The sequence below is a fragment of the Populus trichocarpa genome, chromosome 5 (assembly GCF_000002775.5).
Source record: "Populus trichocarpa isolate Nisqually-1 chromosome 5, P.trichocarpa_v4.1, whole genome shotgun sequence".
NCBI classification, from domain to species: Eukaryota; Viridiplantae; Streptophyta; class Magnoliopsida; order Malpighiales; family Salicaceae; genus Populus; species Populus trichocarpa.
In genome coordinates this window covers 7,064,793-7,085,566 of record NC_037289.2, presented here as the reverse complement: position 1 = coordinate 7,085,566, position 20,774 = coordinate 7,064,793, and the positions used below count along the sequence as shown (strand labels likewise).

General features: G+C 33.5%; 2 protein-coding genes across 5 annotated transcripts; one reads left to right on the top strand and one right to left on the bottom strand.

Moving 5' to 3' along the window:
- Nucleotides 1-274: 274 nt before the first annotated feature.
- Nucleotides 275-3,384, bottom strand: LOC7480446 (plant intracellular Ras-group-related LRR protein 4). Of its 3 annotated transcripts, none has more exons than XM_052453327.1 (4): nt 2,362-3,384; nt 1,205-2,118; nt 912-1,107; nt 275-603 (listed from the first exon to the last, which is right to left on the bottom strand). In XM_052453327.1, the coding sequence occupies exons 1-3, from the start codon at nt 3,029-3,031 to the stop codon at nt 961-963; spliced, it is 1,731 nt and encodes a 576-aa protein (XP_052309287.1). In that variant the 5' UTR covers nt 3,032-3,384; the 3' UTR covers nt 275-603; nt 912-960. The 3 variants fall into 3 exon arrangements, with proteins under 3 accessions (XP_052309287.1, XP_024458131.2, XP_024458130.2); XM_024602363.2 differs by having other exon boundaries at nt 275-831; nt 916-1,107; XM_024602362.2 differs by having other exon boundaries at nt 275-615; nt 916-1,107; nt 2,362-3,383.
- An 8,928-nt stretch (nt 3,385-12,312) lies between these two features.
- On the top strand, nt 12,313-18,825 carry LOC7480445 (uncharacterized). 2 transcript variants are annotated; one of them, XM_002307162.4, is made up of 16 exons: nt 12,313-12,516; nt 12,626-12,779; nt 13,764-13,847; nt 14,006-14,077; nt 14,161-14,232; nt 14,317-14,574; nt 14,825-14,932; nt 15,013-15,129; nt 15,915-16,037; nt 16,117-16,185; nt 16,437-16,543; nt 16,798-16,881; nt 17,032-17,119; nt 17,700-17,819; nt 17,933-18,117; nt 18,346-18,825. In XM_002307162.4, the coding sequence occupies exons 2-16, from the start codon at nt 12,645-12,647 to the stop codon at nt 18,635-18,637; spliced, it is 1,914 nt and encodes a 637-aa protein (XP_002307198.2). In that variant the 5' UTR covers nt 12,313-12,516; nt 12,626-12,644; the 3' UTR covers nt 18,638-18,825. The 2 variants fall into 2 exon arrangements, with proteins under 2 accessions (XP_002307198.2, XP_024457657.1); XM_024601889.2 differs by lacking the exon at nt 12,313-12,516 and adding an exon at nt 13,419-13,588 and having other exon boundaries at nt 12,632-12,779.
- Nucleotides 18,826-20,774: the final 1,949 nt, after the last annotated feature.

The window sequence follows — 20,774 nt, the reverse complement described above, 5'->3', positions numbered from 1 at the left end:
AGACTGCCGTTGAAGAAACACATGCATGTGCGGCTAGGTCAACTACATATTAAGTAAAACAAAATCAAGGGAGCTAACAATAAGCAACTTATTGCGTGCATGATTTCGTTTGCACTCAAGAAATTACGGCATAGCATTAATTAATCAACTATACTCTCAGTAAGAAATCATCAGGCACGTGAAAAAATGGCCATATAGCTATAAAAATGTTGGTTTATTAAATGTTTGGCAAGAACGGCAGATGTTAATGTTTACTAGAAATGCAACAAAAGCATTAGACAAAAGAAATTTTAAATTCTATTGAATCTAAAATAGAGAAACATATTCTATTACATGTGGTAGAGGTAAGGTTAAACTTCTTCGTACAATTAAGAATACACAGCATAGTATTTTCCTCGCCCTCCTATCTGCCGGCTGAATTGTACACCTCATTACGGTTCAAGGACAAACAGATACAAATGGAATAAAATGAAAAGAGCCAACTATAAAAACAAAACAATAATGAAAATCTGCAATTTGATGATCAAGAGTGAGAACCGTTTTATGAACTGAGTCCCCTGTTTGATGTGTGGATTTGTTGCACTGACATTTCTGCTTTCCAAACTGCTAAAACCTCTGCAAGATGAGAAACAAAACCTTGAATCAGTCATGCTGTAAGCATGCCACTTAATTAAAATCTGCAGCTTTATAACTGCCACCATCAATTCAAAATGAAACAACAAAGGCACAATCTGCAGCGTGAATTTATCAAAATCTGCCTTAGAAGAAGTAACTCTTCATTTTTATTGCATGCCAACCCCCTCCTCTTTGAAGTTTAAGCGAGCACACGCGCTGGCAGTGATCAGAAAAGGTCTCAGCCATGGTTTCAGTCCACTGATAGAAGTACATGATGCTGAAGATGATTCAAAAACTTACCCGACATAAAGATCGTGTTGTTTTTCATGTTACAATTGTTTTGATTCAGGCTTTCACATAGTCTAGGCCATTGCGCTTCCTTTTGTTAGACTTTGAAAAGAAGCAAATTTGAGCCCAACTCTTTTTCTGCTTTACAGGTTGGACTTTGACATCACTCTTTTCAACAAGTTCAACCATGTATTGAACAGCAGCCTGAGAAAACAAAGAAGGAAAAAGAAGTAAGCGAATTAAGCCTTACAATAGAGATCAGATCCTACGTAAACATCAAATGCAAGAGAATATAAATTACCTGAGCACCCTTTTCAGCTATATGTCTTGGTGGTACTTCCAAAGGATTTTCTTCAGCACGTAAGATACGTAGTCGTGTTAGCATCCTAAAAGAGTCTGGAAGGGCGTGTATCTGGTTATTGCTAATATCCAGCTCTTCAAGATTCTCAAGGTTCCCAATAGACCTTGGTAAGGATTGCATATCAGCAAAATTATTTCCTATATTCATCTTGACAAGCGAGGTAGCAAAACACAAGCTCTCAGGCACTGACTCAAGCTCGTTGAAACTTACATCGAGCTCCTTCAAGCTTAATAGAGATGACATTGTTGTAGGCAACTGTTTGATGTTATTGTACCGAACAGATAGAACCTCCAAAGTCTCTATCTTTCCAACAGCTTCGGGGAGTGCCTTGAGCCTGTTATAGTCTGCACGAAGCTCCTTTAGTGAGGAACACTTTCCGATAGTATGTGGGATTTCTTCAATATCATTTGTCTCCACATTTAATTTCTTCAGACTAACAAGTGATCCTATTGTATCAGGGAGTGAAGAGAGCCTATTTGAGCTCAGATCAAGATCCTGAAGTCGTACCAATCTGCCAAATGTGGCAGGTAGAAAGGATAACTGGTTACCCCTCACATCCAGAGCAACCAAACTAAGAAGATCCCCAATAGATCCTGGGAGTTCGCCAATTCTATTGGAATGCAAATCCAACTTCGTCAATGACGAAAGACCTCCAATAGTTTCTGGCAACGCCACAATCCTGTTCTCAGACAAGTCCAGTGTAACCAAACTCGATAGCTTGCCTATCGAATCCGGTAGCCAATCAACTTGATCCATCAACTTGTTTTGTAGATTAAGCTCTTGAGTTCCTTTTTTCGAAGACACTTCAATCAAACTCGCAAGCTTAATTAGACTCAACTTCTCCCCATCTTGACCTACACAATTCACAAAACAAAATCAACCTTAACATCACAAACACTATACACTTGGAAATTATAAAAAAAAAACTAAAAAAATGCCCATAATTTATCAAAATCCTATAAATCCATTCAGCAACACAAAGCATAACTACTATTAAAAATTACAGGTAACACGTTATCATTGAGATAAATCTGGGAGATTAAGACAAGCAAAACCCGTTAAAGAAGTAACACAAAAAACAAGGAATTGAAGCTTACTTGAACTGATTGAACTAGCTTTTAAAGTAGAATCCACAATCTGCGGCGTAGAAGAAACACCAATCCCATCAGAATATAACGAAGATTTCGCCTTCTTCACATAACTATCATCTCTAGTAAACAATTCAGCACTCCTCGTCGGCTCTTTCTCTGCATAATACAATCCGGACGTGGTAGCCATAGATGATCTATCAATCGAAGAAGAACCCGCCGCAGCAGCAGCAGCGCTCCCCTTAAACGAACTACTGCCCCCATTAGCATAATTGGAAGAAGAACCAAACCCAGAAACAGAAGTGGGAGAAGAAGAAGTAGGAGGAGGAGGAGGCCAAGAGAGGCATTTGGAAGCTCTTTGAATGAATTCATCGAACAGGTTATGAACATTTTCAAGATCAAGCAATTTTACAGCCTCCAATTTTTGTTCTTTGGTTTGAAAAAAGCTCAACTGTTTTTGCATTTCTTGCAGGATCATGAACAACTCTTGAGGAACATCTGGGGTCTTTGTCTGCTTCGAAATCGCTTCCATTCTCGCTTGCTCTTCCTTTTCGACATTCCGAATCAATGTCTTTGCTGCTTCTACTTCCTCGATCCCTGGTCTTGTCGGTAAAGATCTATGAATCCTCATAATTTCCTCCACCGCTTGATCAACAGATTTCACATTCGTTATTTCCATGGTTGCTGTCTCAAGCCAGAAGGATAAAAAAAATTTGATGTATTTCAAGAAATTGGAGGGGAAAGAATGGAGGGTTTTGGAGGGAAGGAGAAGGGTAGTATAGGTAATTCGAAGAAGGTGGAGCTTTTTAGCGTCGTGTTGTTAGAAATCCAGCTATTTTCTTCCATGCTCTGCGTGTTCTCTGCTGGTATTTCTGGGCGGATTCTGTGGTTTTTATTAATATTTGTTGGGATTTTTAAAAATTATTATCAAGATTTTATTTATTTATTGATTGAATATGGATGATAATGTGATAGAAATTGATTAATGAGTAGAGAGTTTGATCGGTTATCAAAGAGGATAATTGATCTGCTGCTGCTGCTAATTGTTAGTTAGTTGCCTTTTTTATTTGTCTTATTCCACTTTTCTATATTTTTTTCCATTTTTGCCCCTCGGCTCATCATCATGCTGTGTGTCCAAAATGAGGCGCCGTGTGGGAAAGCTGCCAAACAGTGTTTTATAAAATTTTAATTTTTTTTATATTTTTAGATAATTTTAATATATTAATATTAAAAAATAAATTTTAAAAAATAAAAATATATTATTTTAATATATTTTTAAATAAAAAATATTAAAAAAAAACAACAACTATCACCCGACCAACCACTTAATTAGTTATGTACTGTATTTTCCTCCTCTGTGGTATAAAGACAAGGTGCTGCAAAAAAGAGCTCCCCATGACAAGGGCAGGATGGATGTTAGGGACGAAAAACTGTAAAGGGGAGGGCAGAAGGGTAAATAGGCGGGGGCGTCATTTTCTAAAAACAGTTGGGGTATGCCAAAAACAATTAAAAAAAAGAGGCAAAAATAGTGAAGGGCAAGAGAACTGACAGCAGGGAGGAAGAAGAAGCAGCTGTGGGGGTGGAGTGAATGCAGTGTCCACTTGTCCGCCAAGTAATTGTGGACACGTGTGCTGTTCTTGAATTATTATAAAGTTAAGAAAAAAAAGGAAAAAGTGTCTCTCTCTTTCATTAATTTCACTATACAACTGTTACCAGCTGGCATAGCTCCAAAGCAAAGCTACTCCAGCCACGAACGTGTTTTTTTTCTTTGTTCTTCACTTTTCTATAATCTTTCTTACTTTCTTTTTCAGATTTCAGTAATTTTATGAAATGAAACGACAACATCAAGTAATTGACATGAGTGTAATGGAGCCAAGTATCTTAATTAATCTTTAAAATTTTGTTTAATGAGTAAAGGAAATCTATATCATTTATCTATCATTCTCCTAACCATCGTGGGATAATGGCCTCATCAGAGCCCCCAGACGAGGGGCTTGGATAGAGCACATGACTCGTTTCCACGGACGGCACCAACTGATGAAGTGTGTCCATATCCGCAGCATGATAGGCCCACCACAAAATATTATCCCACATGGCTTCCGGTGGGTTTTGTTTCTTAAAAGACGTCTCGCAATGAAAAATGTGTCTTTGGTGCCATATAAGCAACCAAGGCCCTCGTCTCCTAACCAATGTGGGATAATGGTCTCATTAGAGCCCCCCAGACGAGGGGCTTGGGTAGAGCACATGACTCATTCCCACAGGTAGCACCAATTGATGAGGTGTGTCCATATCTGCAGCATAATAGACCCACAACAAGGTATTGTCCCACATGGCTTCCAGTGAGTTTTGTTCCTTAAAAGGCGCCTCACAATGAAAAAGGTGTCATATAAGCAACCAAGGCCCTCGTCTCCTAACCAATATGAGATAATGACCTCATCACTTAGTAAACTTTATAATTTCTTCAATGAATCAATATGTACTAGTATAGATATTATTTGTTTATGAGCCAGTTCAAACTTCATGATTTACAGACCATTTATATACTCCAATCTTACCTATAAAAAATAAGAATCATATATCAGTGCAGAGCTGATTTAAGCTGAGAGCTACATTATTCTTCAAGACTGCTATTTAATAAAAAAAAGTCTTAAGAATATCCATTATGTTTTATAAAATGAATATTACTCTTACTTAACAAAATATCCTAAATACAAAATAAAAATTATTCAAGACATCACTTATCGGACATATATAAAAAATATAAATATATATTTCTTTAATATTTTAAAATACTTTATTTATAGTTTTCTTCAAGATCTCGTTCACTATAAATCGATTTTATACCGGTGAACCTCAAAATAAATTGTTTTTTTTTTCAGGTTTAATAATAAATATACTTTCGGTTTTGGGTCAGTACTCTTGCATCGGATGGTAAGAGAATCAAATTTAAAAAATAATCACTCATGCTTGAATCAACACATTTATGGCAGCATTTGTTTCTGGGCAACCCTTCTTGTATTTGCATCCAAGATAATGATATAGCATGAGCAAACATGCATGTGCATTGCATCAACTACGCAACTTAAACAAGTAATTACCTATTTATGACCCTTTTTTATAATTTGTGAAACCCAGTGATAGATAAATTATGAGACAGACAGCCTCACGTTCTATGCTTCTTACCTGTCTGTGTGAAGCTTTTATGATGAGAGTCTTTTCAGATTGATGCTGATGAGGACTGCTGCATCATATGATTCTTGAGTATGCTTCCTCTTGCGATATTGTCGCCATGCAACTTTGTTTTCTTAAAAAATCAATCTTGTTCTTATCCTTTTTCATATCACCCTACCTGATTATTCGATCTCAAGTGCCTAGATGATTTTATATCTAGAAAACTGTAAAACTTCTAAAGTTATTTCTCACTGCAGAAAGCAATGTTATTAGCTCGAGTTCTGAATTCCGATGGGCGGGATAAAGCTTATCTCTCACCAATCCTCCTCCTCCTCCTCCTCCTGTTGATCCAACCTTCATTTTTATTTTTATTTTGCAGATATGTAAGTTGTAATGGAGAGATTTTTCATTAATTTCAAGGCACGAAAATAATATGGTTTAACAGGATGAGAAAATGAGGAATAATGATATACTGATCATATATAGCGTTTGGTGCGTTCCCTTAAATAATAATTAAAAAAGAAATAAGATCCATAGATTATGGAAATATTAATTGTGAGCTTGCCATATTCAAATTTGATAAACGATATAGTTATGAATACGTGATAAAATATTTGCTAAACGATTTTTTTTTTTATGTGTAAATGATTTGATTAAGAATTTAACCTTAGCATAGAAAATCTAAACCGAGAAAATCCTTCCAATTTTGTTTTTTTTTTTTTAATATGTTAATATAAATTAATTGGAGAAACTGTAACATGGGCCACATTAATTCCACCCGAAGATGTTGCAGGACTTGCTATTTTAATATTTTTTTTAATAAATAAAAGGTTTAAACTTGAGACTTCTTATCATAAGAAAAAAAAAATAATGCATACTAAACAATAAAATTTTGACACTTGATATTCAAGTTAGGAGATTTTAAAAAAAAACTAAAAACTAAAAAGTAAAAGAGAAGGAAGTTTTACTATACCCTTCCTTACAAAATGAAAATATTATTCATTATAATAGTGAATTTTTCTCCATTCTTTAGCTTCTTTCTTTTTATATATAATTTATGATTTTTTTTTAATTTAAATTTCATCATTTAATATTAGATTTTTTTAGAGATTGGACTTCATAATTTTTTTTATAAGATTATCCTCGTCTTATAACCCTGACTACAAGTTTAACGAGTTAACTTTATTGAATTGAGTTTTTTTTAAATTTTCTAATTGATTTTTTTAAAAAAATTTATCCTTCAACATTGGATTTATTGAGAATTAGGCTTTATGAATTTTTTGTTTTCTTTTTATGAGGCTACCCCCATCTTATGATTCAGACCACGGATTTGACAAATTAACTCAGGTTGACTCGAGTCAATTTTTTTGTTTTTTTTTCAATTTCATCTTTCAAATATTAGTTGATTGGAAATTGAACTTCATAATTTATTTCAATTTTCTTTCTTTTGGGCTATTTTGGTCTCATGATCCGGGATGCGAGGTTGACAAGTTAACTCGGGTCATTTTTATTATTATTTTTTTCAATTCCATCCTTCAACATTGATTTTATTGGAAATTGAGCTTTATAGCTTGTTTTTTATTTGCTTTTCATAGGGTTATCATAATCTCATAATGCGACGTACAAATTGACAGGTTGACCCAGGTTGACCCAAATCGACTCAATATGTTATTGTCTCAATATTTATAAAAAAAAAATATCATCTTCAATATTTATTTTGAGTTAAACTATGCTTTTATGGGTCATCTAGATTGATTTTAGACCCTTTAAGTCGACTCGCTCACATCTGATCAATCTCACATTAGCAATGCCTAGATATTTTTTAATGATAAAAATATTTTGATTTGATCCACAACATAGTGCGGGCCAACAAATACTATTCAATGGAATAATTTTTTGACAAATTTTCCCCTAGCTAAAAAATCACCGGGCTAGGATTTGGGAGCAAGATAGTTTTTTTTTACCATGATTCAATGTCATTTTAAAATTATTTAGGGGTAAATTAGTCTTTTAATTTTTTAAAACAATTAAATTACTTCAATACCACAAGAACCAAAAAAGGATGGCTTAAGCCTAGGGGTTTTATGTTTTTTTTAATTAAAGTTAAATTGCTTAATTACTCCTGGGTTCAAAATTAACAAAACTAACATCCAGGGGTGTTTAGGTCTTTTCAACATGGTTTTTATGTTAGAACAACGAAATTACTTAAATACCACGGGAACAAAAAAAGGATGGCTTAAACCTAGAGGCTTTTATGTTTTTTTTATTAAGTTAAATTACTTAATTACCCCTAGGCTCAAAATTAACAAAACTATCCCCTAGTGCTGTTTAGGTCTTTTCAACATGGTTTGCATGTTAGTGTCAAGTTAACTCAGAGGCATTTTTGTATTTTAATAATTGTTTAATGTGAAAAAAACAAAAGAAAATATAGCACGCGCTAACAAGTGAGTTGTCCTTATGCATTTCGAGAGGCTCATGTAGGGCTATCTGGTCACCGAACAATGTCATTTTCTAGTAACGTTTGAAACGCCTCAACACCCTCTCTATGATAAGTTAGTGTGTGCGCCAAACTTACCTTTGGTTTGGCGCTAACGACCATTCAATTTTTTTTCCTTTTGTTCCTTCTATCCACCACGAATTTCGTGTCAGCCTCTTTAATTTTCACCCCTTAATAATATTTGGTCCTTGTTCTTTTTATTACTATTTTTTTATTTTGAATAATCTATAAAATTAGAATTATTTTTTAATTTCACCATCTTTCTTTTTTTATCTTTCAAATTTGGTTTCCATTCTTTTGATTGATATTTTTTGGGATCATTTTTAATCTATTTTTTTACAATTTCATCCTCCTTAGGTTTTTGTTCTCATCAATTTTAATCTTTGTTCTTTTGATTGTTTTTTTTAATACCGTGGTAAATTTATTAAATTGATTGTTTTCACAATTTAATCCTTAGACATTAAGTTAATTAAGAGTTAAGCTTCTTAATTGAATCTGAGTCTAGAATTTCACGGGTTGCGAGTTTTAGATATTAAACCAAGTTCAAGATATTCTCACTAGCTAGTTTTCTTGGTTTTTATTTTCCTTTATTTAATCTATTATTTTTTTGGGTTTTCATCCTTTGGGCGCATTTATTCAATTGGAGACTATGTTATGTTCTTTTTATTTATTTGCTTCATGTATAATTTCTTGTTGGTCTTGAAAATGACCTTGATTTTTTTGGCTAATTTCTTCAATTGATATTTTTTCAGATTTTATCCTTCAGTATTTGAAATAATTTCTTAAAACAATTTATAAAATTAAAATTCTTTTTCAATTTTATTCCCCTTTAAATTTTTAATCTTTCAAATTTAGTTTTCATTCTTTTGGTTGCGAGTTTGAGACCTTAGCTTAAGTGTAGAAGGTTTACCAGTGTTTGCTTGGTTTATTTTTTTTAATTTCATCATTTAACATTTATATTATTAGTGATTAGGTTTTGTTCCTTCCACATGATTTTTTGTGAATTTTCAAAGCAACCCGAGTTTCTATTTGATGTATTTTACAAGTTTTTTTTTCCTCAGTCAGGTTTATACCTCATATCTTGTTTTTTAAAAATGTTTTTAAGATACTTTTGCATCACCTAAACATCTTTTCTTTTACCGTTAAAAAAAATATTTAGCTGCAGGTCCACAAATCTAATAACTTACTATATTTGTTGTGTGTGAAAATTGTTTCCAAAATATGAATATATTAATCTACATAGGGATTTATAAGTGATATCTTAATTTTGCAATTTCCTTCCAAATTATGAAATCAGCAAACAAATCTAGTTAATGAGCACTAGTCTGGGCAGTATCAATTACAGATTTTATCAAATTCTTGTTTTGTTTTTTTATCCACTTTCTTAATAACTAGAGTTCTGCAGTCTGCACATCTCAAGTTATTAGACAACTTGAAACAGCCTGTTTCATGCATATCGGTATAATTGCTTGAGTTGGGGCCCGATAAGGTATGGCATAACATAACTTCTAGGGTTTTCTTGCTGCCCATCCACAGCCAATATATATAGCTAGCTCAATTTTTGTCTGCAGATGCCTTGGCAAAAGCAGCTGCTTCTGCTCTTTAATTCATATATCTTCATTGAAAACATAGAAATGAAATCGGAAATTGAAATATATATTATTTTTTCTTTTTGGATATATCGGCCTGATAAACCTTTTAATTTTTAACAAGTCTTGTAAAGTTCAAAATACATGCATACATACTTTTTTTTCTTCTTTTTTATGAAAATGCACGAACTAAAGTTTTATTAAATGCTAAGATACGCAAGAAAATATTTTTTTGACTTTTCTTTTCTTTTTGAAATGCTAATAAAAGCACAAGTAGAAGAAAAGATATATATATATTTTTTTTTGCAGGTCTTGGCTGTGGAGATCATCAAGAAAAAAATAGTGAAAAACCTAACTGATTATTTTGTGCTTTTGAGATCAGTGGGCATTTTGAAAGTTAAAACAAGACCAAACATATGCACCCTAATTTAGAATGCTTATAAAAAAGCAACAAGAGCAAAGGCATGCCACACCGTTTCCTTTAATGTCCATGTATCCGAGTAATCATGAAAGAAATCTTACTTACCCTAAGGTTTAGTTCATTGTATTATTAATTTTTTTTATATATATATATATAATCGTGAATGTCCGGGTTAGTTTACGTGTATCTCGACTAATTCTTTAAAATCCTGAAATTAATGATCATGTAAACCTCTAGTAACCCTGAAATTTATAGTAATTCAATTGATAACCTCTAAAAACAAGATGCAAGGTTTGCTCTTAAATTATTTTCAAAACATGTCAACAATAATTCCATGATAATGAACAAGCTTTGCCATTTCTTGGTCTTGAAACAAATAATGTACTCGACAAAGATCCACACACCACATGCCAAGACCACAGGAATTATATAAACATCAAGCATCCTTTTTTATTTTTAGTTTTTGCAAAAAGAAAATGAACCATGAATATTAACTCCCATTCACTTAGAACTGCCATTTATTACCCAGAAGAAAAAAAAACATGGCGATTCCTAGGTTTCTCTAATGAAATGTTACTCTTTCTTCCTAAGGCCAAACATCTTTATGCCCGTAAAAGACAAGAACCCAGATACTTTGGAAATCAAATAATATTCGAACAGCAACCCTTGTTATAGCTCAACCTACAAACTCGGCAAGAAACACGTAATTCCAGGGGCATTATGCATTATTCACATTCATGCTCTTGCAAATCTGGGTTTGAAAACACCACCAGTAAAATCACATACACTAAAAAGAAATTATGTCCTCTTCTTTTAGTTTTACTGCGTTAAGCGAAAGATGCATTAGCACATAAGTCATGAAAATTGGAGCTGAGGACATAGATAGAAAAAGATCCTTAAGGATTGACCTCTATATACAAGGAAGACAGACCTTTATACCTATTATGGAGATGGCAGATGCTCCTTGCTTCCCAAAAAGCTGAGTTTCCGGCTCCCAAACGGTGAATAAAGCTTCGGTGATTCAGCCTCACCCCCCCCCCCCCCCCCTAAAAATGTTTGAATTACTTCTTTTTTTTTAAAACAAATTGATGATTGTTTGAAGGTAAGGGAACGACAAGTCAAATTGTTTGGTTTCTTTTTGGCATGCTCCCCCTTTTTTACAGATTTTCTTTGTGTTTTTGGGTTTTTACTATGATCTCTCGTTTTCTTTCCCTCTCTCTCCCTTCTCTTTTTGTTTCTCCTGGAATGTGTATGTTAAATTCAAATTCCAAACGAACACATACTCTATCTTTTTTTTTAATTCAAATTTTAAAAATTGAATTTGAAAATAGATTTATATAGTTTAAACATAAAACTCACTATATTCCATAATTCTTCTATACATTATCAAATTGCACTCTCAATAAAAAAATCCATCCCTAATCTTTTAATTCTAAATTTTAATCCCTTTTAAAAAATTAAATAAAAAACAAAAGTAGGTTAAAATTGGATTATAACAAAGTTTAAGGTTACAATATAAAATCCAAAAATTAAAAGACTAAATAATTTTATATATTGAAACTAGAGATCAAGCTAAAGTTTTTTGTGCCTAATAGTAAACATGAAAAATGATCTATTTTATTAATTTTGATCATTCTTCTTTCAATTTTATTTTTAGCTACATTGTAAATTTTTATTTTGTAATATTGATATTTAATTTAATATTAAAGTTTTCTCAAGCACTTCACATGCAAGAGAGAATGCATAATGAACCAAATTTCAACACATAAAGCGGTATCAATATACCTTACAATGATAAAATTTTACAAATAAAAAAGTTCAATAAAAAAAAACACTTGAATAGTGCTTGCCACAAAAAAATAGAAAATTGTAGTTATTATTTTAATTATAAATAAAGTTAAAAAATGTGAAAAAAATACTGTTTTTCCACGTCTATTAACATTATAAATTACAATAATAATCTATAATAATGGCTTTTTTAAAAGGTAAAAAATATGTCTCTATCTCCATTGCACTATGGATTATAAAAAATTTGTATTTAATATATTTTTAATTTTTTAAAAAATAATTTTTATATTTAATATATTTTTACAGTCGGTGCTAATTGCTGAAGTGTTAATAGTCCTCCCTTGTAAAGTTATATGCACTCTGACCTTATTTACAAACATGGTGTGAATCTGTAAATAACCAAAAACATGTTACTAAATTACAAAAACAAAGAGTTTTGGAGGTCAATATAAAAATAAAAGAAATAAGGTCGACTCACACCACATAAAATCCCTTGTAGCAAAACCCTGAATTTTGCTACTCTTCTTTTCTTTGCAGCCGAAACGCAAAACACAAACTCGCATACAAAGAAGAGCCAGCCGCCCCCTTCATAAATTCACAGCCACAGCTCCACCGTCGGCTCGTCACTGCTCCACACTACTAATCCAAACACAAAGAGAAGAGAAAGCTATACACCAAGTTAAAAAAAGCCGCCTTCTGTAAGTTCTTTTTTTTGTTGCTTTTTTATAGATGGTTTTTTGCTTGTGCTTCTTGGTTTCGAAATATGATGCCTTTTGTTGTTTTTACTGATGGGTATTGTTTTTTCAGGTTAAGTGGGGATTAACAGATGGGTGTTGAGTTAACCCATCAATATACAGAATATAGAGCAATGGAGGATCAAGAGGAGGTGGAGGAAGGTGTTAGTATTACTGATTGGGATTTAGTTTATCATGTTAGAGATGCCCTTTTATCTGTCAAAACGGTAAGCTGTTTTCTGTTTTTGAATTTTATTTTTGATAGTTAATGATAAGTAGTTTAAGGAGAAATTGTTTAAATTGGTTTTGCTTGAAACTTTGATCCCTTTTCTGGTAAGAAACAGTAGAGTTGAATTCACATTGCTATAGGAATTGTATATAGGCGGGGATGTTGAGTGGCTTGGTTTGATTGATTAAACCAAGCTAACTTGGTGACCCTGTAGTTATGAACTGTTTCAGGGTTATGGTGGGTTGGGGATTCACACTGTACTTCATCTTTTGTATTCTCAGTCTAGGAGAGGTGCTTCATCGTTTGAAAGAACTGGGATTCGTTGTTTAAATAATTTAGGATTCGAATAGGAATGGAAGTTAGATTGAGAGAGAAGTGTTGTGTTTGTAATTGGTTGTGGAGTTGCAGAGACAAAGGCTTGTCTAGATTTATGGTGCATGCTGCACCATTTTTGTATTTCACTTGACTATGCACCTGCCTCCCTACTTTCTTGGGCTGATCATTTTTTTTTTTTTTACATTTTCTTGAAGGTTCATCTTTTACTTTTTGCTTGAAATTATTCTTTTGAATACTAAAAAAAATTGAGCGAACTAGAAGCTCTCGGGTTGACCGATCCATTTGTTCACTCTTTGAGCAGGAGTCCTCAACCCTAATACAAAAACAAACTAAACTGATATTTTTCAGTTTGGTTTTCATTTTGGTCTTTCTTGAAGAACAGTCCGGTTCCAGTCCTCAAAGTTATTTGGTTTTGGGTTCGACTCTGACCTTACTCAAAACCAACCAGTGAACACTAGTAAGGGTCAGAAGGTAGTTTTTCTAGCTAGTTGTTTCCAAAATAATAATAATAATGATAATTTTCTCACACAGGCTTGCTTGAATTCTTATTCAATTCATCTGTTCATTCAAGCATGTTGTTTTCCAATTCTTTGTTGCATTTTTGTAAGCAAGTAATAGAATGCTGATTTATTTTGGGTGTGCTCAGGGTGACAGGAGCAGTTACCACCAGCTTGTTGGGGTTTTGCATCACAGAGATCGTTCTGCTCCTGATAAAGTGGCTTTGCTTTTGGTGGGTTTTTTCTCTGAATCAAAACTATATTTAGTTTCACATTGCTTATTTGAAAGTTAGGATTCATGGAATTGTCAATTCAGCATTTGCATGTCAAGCCAACTATAGTCAACTAACTATTCCCTGATTTGATAATATTGTTTGTGCTCACTTTGCAGACGAGTCTAAAGGCACTATCTGGGGCAGTTTCTTACATAAACGACGTTGACCATGTCTCACTTCTTCAATCTGTAAGTTGGTCTTGTTTGGATTTGTTATTTTCTAATTCCTGTGTCATTGGATTTTTCTTTCTAATAAGTAGTTCTCTTGCCAGATTTTTGGAATGAGCATGTGGAACTGTGCGCCTGATGTGATGGATGCATTGCTTGAACTTATAATATGCTTGGTATGTAGTCTTAAAATTGCTTGCAACTGTATTTCTAGAGTGTGAGGCAACCATCATTTATTTATATATTTTTGGTCTCTACAGGCTGCTTCAAATGGAAAATATGTTGATTTATGTCTTGATATGCTTGTAAACAATTTTATGCCACCGATGGAATCAGATATGCTCCGGCATCCACGTGGTCAGGCAAAAAAGGACCAAGTTCTTCCTCGTGTGCATACTGGTCTAGAAGTTATTGTTGATTTGGTGCCTTTGGCAGCCTTGAAATTGTCTACAAATGTTGTACAAAAGAGGCCTATGTTCTTCAGGAAGGATTTCAACATGGATCGTCTAAAATGTCGCGTAAGTTCAATTTTCTGTTATGTTTTGGATTCTTTTTGTCTCGTTGGACGTGCTTGAGCTATCTTGGAATAGATGTTAGTTGGGTTGGGGAAATTTATATTAAAGTTCTTATTTGTAATTGCTGTTAACCTGGCCAGCAATGTCCTATAGATAATCTATCCTGAAATAGGGTCCTTTAAATTTTGCCTGACAGCTTTTGCCTAGGATTGTTGTTTAGAGTTTGTTCTTATTATTAATTTGCTTTTTACAGATGGAGATATATTTGAAGAATATGCTAATGTTGGAGGGTGGTGCTATTAGAGAATTTGTTGGGCACAGTATGCTCGTGGAAGTGGTGAATATGATGCTAGAATTGGACGTAAGTGGTTGTAATAAGTTGCGTCCTGGAATGTTTCTTATTTTTGCATCACCTTTAATGTTCAGTGGTTTTCCCTACAGGTTGCAATTGGTTGGGATGAATTGTTAAGGGATGATCCTAGTAAAGGCATCTTTACAATGGAGTTAGAAGATGAGGAAGAGGAAGCTGGTGACGATGGTCAGGCAAATGATGGTGAGGTATGATTGTGATGCAGATTCCACGAATGATGATTATAGAGTTTTATTAATTTCTGGAACGGACAAAAATAGGTGGAGGGTACCCCGTCCGTGTTTTCCCTTCAGTCCGTGTGCATGTTGATGATAGTCCAGTGAACTAATTACATGACCATTTCATTTCTGAGAGCTCTTTGAATGTTTCACCATCTTCAAATTTTGTGCATGGTTGATAGTTGTCCTGTAAACTAAATACATGTCTTCATTACAAGTACTTCAAAGCGTGGGAATTTCTTGACACCAATGCTAGTGCTTGGGTGTATTTTACACTCGTGTAAAACAATTTACCTTACTGTGAATCTACTGATAAGCTTGTAGAAGATCACAGTCATTAGTTGTTTGCACATACATGCTATTGATCCTGTCTGCACACTTGCAATTCTGATGTGTTTTATGTGGAGGTAGAAGAGTTACAAAAAAACTTGAAAACTCTGCACCATCAAGCTGTTTGGTGACAGCTTCAATGTAATTGTTTATAAAAATCATGTTGTCAGCCTCTACTTCTTGGTTTTAATTCTTGATGGTGCTCTTATGCTCCTTAATTGTGAGGTAAAATATCACCATCTGCATCGATATTCAAGATATAGTCTCAACAAGTGAATGTGTTAAACAATTCTCATTCCTTGATGGTTTTAATGTGTTGTATTTTTTAAGTGTATTGGTCAGCACACATGATAGTTCCAAATTGTATTTCTACCTTTTTTGTTTTGCTGTCCTAAGGGAAACTAATATTCTTGTTATTTGCCCAGCTTCCAAGCACGTTAACTCTCAGGAATTTAGGTAAAAATGTCACTGCTGACTTGCTGGATAGCTTGATGATACAATTTCTCGAGCATCTTGAAGCCTGTGCGGACAAGAAGCGTTTGAGTGAGGTATTATCTGAAGTTATATTCATCATGTCTGTATTTCATTAGGTTGCTTCATAAATAATTTTTTCCCTTGATGCTATAGGTATTTGAAACTCTTTTATCTTCATTCATGGCAACTATTTTGAACACGTACAAGTCAAAGTTTTCTCAGGTAAGCCCTTGTTCTTGCATTCATGCTTATGTAAATGGTTGGGGTATGGTAAGACTGCTGCGATGTTCATTAGATGCATGGCTGTTCCCTAGATCAACTAGTAGGGTCCTGAAGGAAGACTGAAAAAAAGAGAGGGGGGTGGGGGAGTGTAGAAAGAGGGCTGTCTGTTTGCATTTTTAATAGTGGGCTATATGTTTTGCATTTCAGGAAGAGTGCTGTTCTTACTTGTTTTTTTTTGTTTGTGCTTACAGTTCACGATTTTCTATGCCTGTGCACTTGATCCTGAAAATTGTGGTGTGAAATTTGCTCAAACACTCGTGGATTTGTTCATATCTACTTGCAACCCACCGGTTACGAGGTAATGTGGTTTTGGTAGACATGGAGATTAGGTGGCCAGTATTTTTATGCATTAATTTTGACAGGGTTGTTCACTCCTGAGTGATAAGGCACTTGGTGTGTCTCCAAACCTTTTTCCCTTGTGCAATGCAGTCCATGCTTTCTTTTATCTTCGACATTAAGTTTTAAAATAATGTTAATTTTTGCATGGGACACGATTGCGATGTTGACTACTGATTTTTAGTTTTAAATGAATATTTTGCATGTTTGATACAGGATGAGTGCTGTGGCTTATCTTTCTAGCTATTTGGCTCGTGGGAAGTTTCTATCTGCTGCCTTCGTCATGAACATGTTGAAAAGGTTAAGAGACATGCTTAAAATTCTGTTTTTGAACTACAAATATCAAGTCAATATTTTTGTTAGTGGTATTTTTTAAACAACTCTATAATATAAAGGAAAATAATTGAAGATAATTTATTTAATCTGCTGCTTGAGTTTATGGTGTTTCAGGCTGGTGGATTGGTGTTTGAGATATTGTGAAGAGCAGGATAGTGACATGAATCCAAAAGCACATCAAGTTTTCTATTCTGCATGCCAGGTATATGGAGCTTTGACAATAAGTTCAAAAGTTGTCTTGACATGGCTGATGTATTTTTTTGATATGATCTATTTTCCTTTTTTGGAAATATAAGCATGGACTATGTTAATTTTAAAATGTGGGTTCATGATATCATGTAATAGATAGTCTAATTTTTTTTACCTCTATTATACGAGGACATTCCATCCTATAGACATTTTATTACATGTCTATCATCACCATCACTGCTTCAGCTACCAAAAGGGAAGGTGTTAACACTGAAACTGAACTGCTTCCTTTGCCTTGAGGCAGCTTCACACGAACCACCACATTTTCCACTTTATAGTGCTTATCTCTCTGTAGTTCATTGCTACTTGGTAGCCCTGCCGCTCCCACAACTACTCATTTGTTGCTCCATTATTGTTGCAACGTTTATGTTGTTTGAAATTGCACATGTTGGAGTCCTGAACCTTTTCTTTCAATCATTGCAAAATCTATCCTGCATATTCTAATAGGAGGTTCTTAATTTATGATATGATAGATTCTTCCTGGTGGATGCAGTTGTAAAGCTGATTTATTGATGTTTACTTTCTTACCGCAGGGAATTATGTATGTGCTCTGCTTTCATATGAAATCAATAATGAATGTTCCTACCCTCAAATCACAGCTCCTCCTCATGCCTATAGAGCCAATATTGAAGCACAAATTGGGGCCATTGGAGGTGAGTGATGTAGAGCAAAAATAACCACCACGTCATCCCCCAACTACATTTTGGAAAAAAAAAACCTTGTGTTAGCAGGTTCTAAGCTTGTATTGGTTTTGTTGGATTAATAGGTCTGCTTGCCATCAATTGTAAATGAGTTTCTCAAACAAGCTAAAGCAGCACATCTGTTCACCATCTCCAAAGCATTCATCTTCGAAGATTTGCTGGAATCAGATCTTTCTAGGGATTTTGGTGGGCTGGAGAGGCTGGACATGTTCTTCCCATTTGACCCATGTTTGCTGAAGAAATGTGACAGGTTTGAATTTTACCTCTTACATGGACTTTTCTTTCAAGTCTTTGTGACATGTTCTTCCCATTATTCAACAGATTTGTAAGTCAAGTCACTATAACAAAGTAAATTATGACAAGTAAAATATTCAGGGGTATGAAGGAAGTGATTTTTGGCATAAAAAATAGATATCGTCATCCCTTTAACATAATTTGTTGAGAAGTTTCATTTTGTTTGTCCTTGGAATTATGTCAGAGGTTTCATCCGGCCAAACTTTATATACTGGAACCATGTCAAAACTACCTATGATGATGATGAGGAAGACAGCAGTGATGAAGACATTGCTGATGATTTTGGGGTTCTGAATGAAGAGAATTTCATGGAAGAAGGGATGGCAAGGAGTTTTGATCAAGATATCGATCTTGATGAATTTGACTACGTCATGAACAAGATGTCCATCACACCTAAGAACACGTCAGGTTTCCACTTTGGTGGTGAACGAATGCCTTCAAAGATAAGACCCTCAACAAGTCCAGAGTCCTTGTGATTCGCCTGAAAACATAGAAAAGGAAAACTGCATCTCACAAGTTAATGAAAAGATTATTTTGCTTAGTTGCTCGGCTCACCAAGTTTGGTCAGTAGTTTTGAATTTTGATGGTGCTGTAATCTATTCTTTGTCCAACTTTCTCGAACATTTTGTAAACTTATCGTATGAGGTTACAAATTTTGTGTCAATTCTCTCTTGTGCATTGATTTTCAGTCTGAACATAAAAAGAATAGGGAAGAATGTTGTTGCCAAGAAAAATTAGAGAACGAACGAGCTACTATTTTAAGCTTCGCAGGGAAACGGCATATGATGTTCAATATGTAAACGCTGGAGTGACCTATTCATCTTAATTTCCTGTTCTAAAGACTGGCATAGGAAACATAATTCAAATGATGAGCGGAAAGAAACAAAATTTAATTGGATTATAAAGCTGGCTACAATTAGCTATCAAATTCACGAGGTAAAGCAAATTTAAAGAATGTGGGGACTTAGGAAAATAATGTAGACAAGGTGTGTTTTGACGTTGATTGAAACAGTAAAGTGATGCTTTTGCTCTCATCAAAAAAACCTAATGGCCTTTCATTAGAGGTTATTTATTCTTTTTATATGTCCATTTAAGCATTATAAAATTGACAGACAGCTAAATTTTTTATTTAACAAAAATATATAGTATAGTTACTTAAATACTCTTAAAAAAAATATCTAACTTAGTTCTAGAGCTTTTATAATATTTCACTCACTACACAGTAAAATAATTTTATTTTTCTTAAAATCAAAATTTCCTTACCTTGCCTTGGTTTTATTAGAACATTTTTTTTGTGATTATCAAGTGGTTTTACAGACAATTTGATATTTTTATAAATATATATAAAAAAAATAGTTGGCACGTCCGTTGAATGCGTCAACGAATAAGTCACGCTGTCGTGTTTAAGCAGCGCATGCAGAGGCTAATGGTGGCCAAAAACCAGCTTCAATCATGTCGTTAGAATTGCCGCAGAATTCTTTTTCTTTTGAGACGACGCATTGCGATGTTGGAGTGGCAGTGCGATGCCAATGGCCTTTTTTCTTCTCCCTACAAAAAATACACCGGCCATTTGAAATTTCAGAATTGCCCTGTTATTTATTCAGATGTCAACTCCAGTCCTTCTTTTCATTTTTAATTTTTGTTCTTGACCCTTTCGTAAAATTTCAATTTGTTTTCAATTTCATCCTTCAATTCTAATTTATGATATGTTATTTTTTCCAATTTGATCCTCATTCATTTGATTTTTTTTTATTTTTTTGTTAATTGATTTTTATTTTTGATACCCTTCAATCAAAAATTGCTTTTATTTTTTATTTTAATTTTGATCCTCATTCATTTGATTATCTTTTTATCCTTTTGTTGAATTGACTTTTCTTTTCAATTTCACCATTCAATCCAAAATAAAAAATATTTTTTATTTTAACTTTGATCCTTATTTTTTTAATTGCTATTTTTATTTTGCTTTAAATCCTTATGTATAATTGAAAATATTTTTTCAATTTTATCTTTCAACATTTGATTAATTGTGAATTGAATTTTGAGTTTTTTTCAAAGAGGGTGTTTTCAGTCTAATGACCTGGGTTATGGGTTTGAAAAGTTAACGTGGGTTGACATCGTCCCTTTTTTTTTTACTTATTTTCTTTTCAGTTTTCATCATTCAACATTATATATATATATATATTAAGCTTTGTGATTTTCTTTCCTATTGGGTATCTTAATCTCATGATTGGGCCGCGAGTTTGACATATTAACCTTGGTTGGCTTGACTCTTATTACTCGGGTTACAAGTTTTTCATGCTAACTAGGGTTGACTCAAACTTTTTTTTAATCCAATTTCATCATTCCCTATTTAATAAGTCAATTATTGAGCTACATTGTTTTTCTCTTTTGAAAAAAAAAAGATTATTTTTTTCAAATTATCATGATTTTTTTTTAATTTGATCCATTTGTTGTTGTTGTTTTTTTTTTATCATATAATTAAAATAAAACTAACTTATTTGATTCAGTTGAGTTTATAGTACAAGCCATGAATTTTTTTTAAAAAAAAAATATATTTGGGGCATTTGAACATTATTTTTATATAAAAAATATTTCGGTCCCACGTCGTATCAC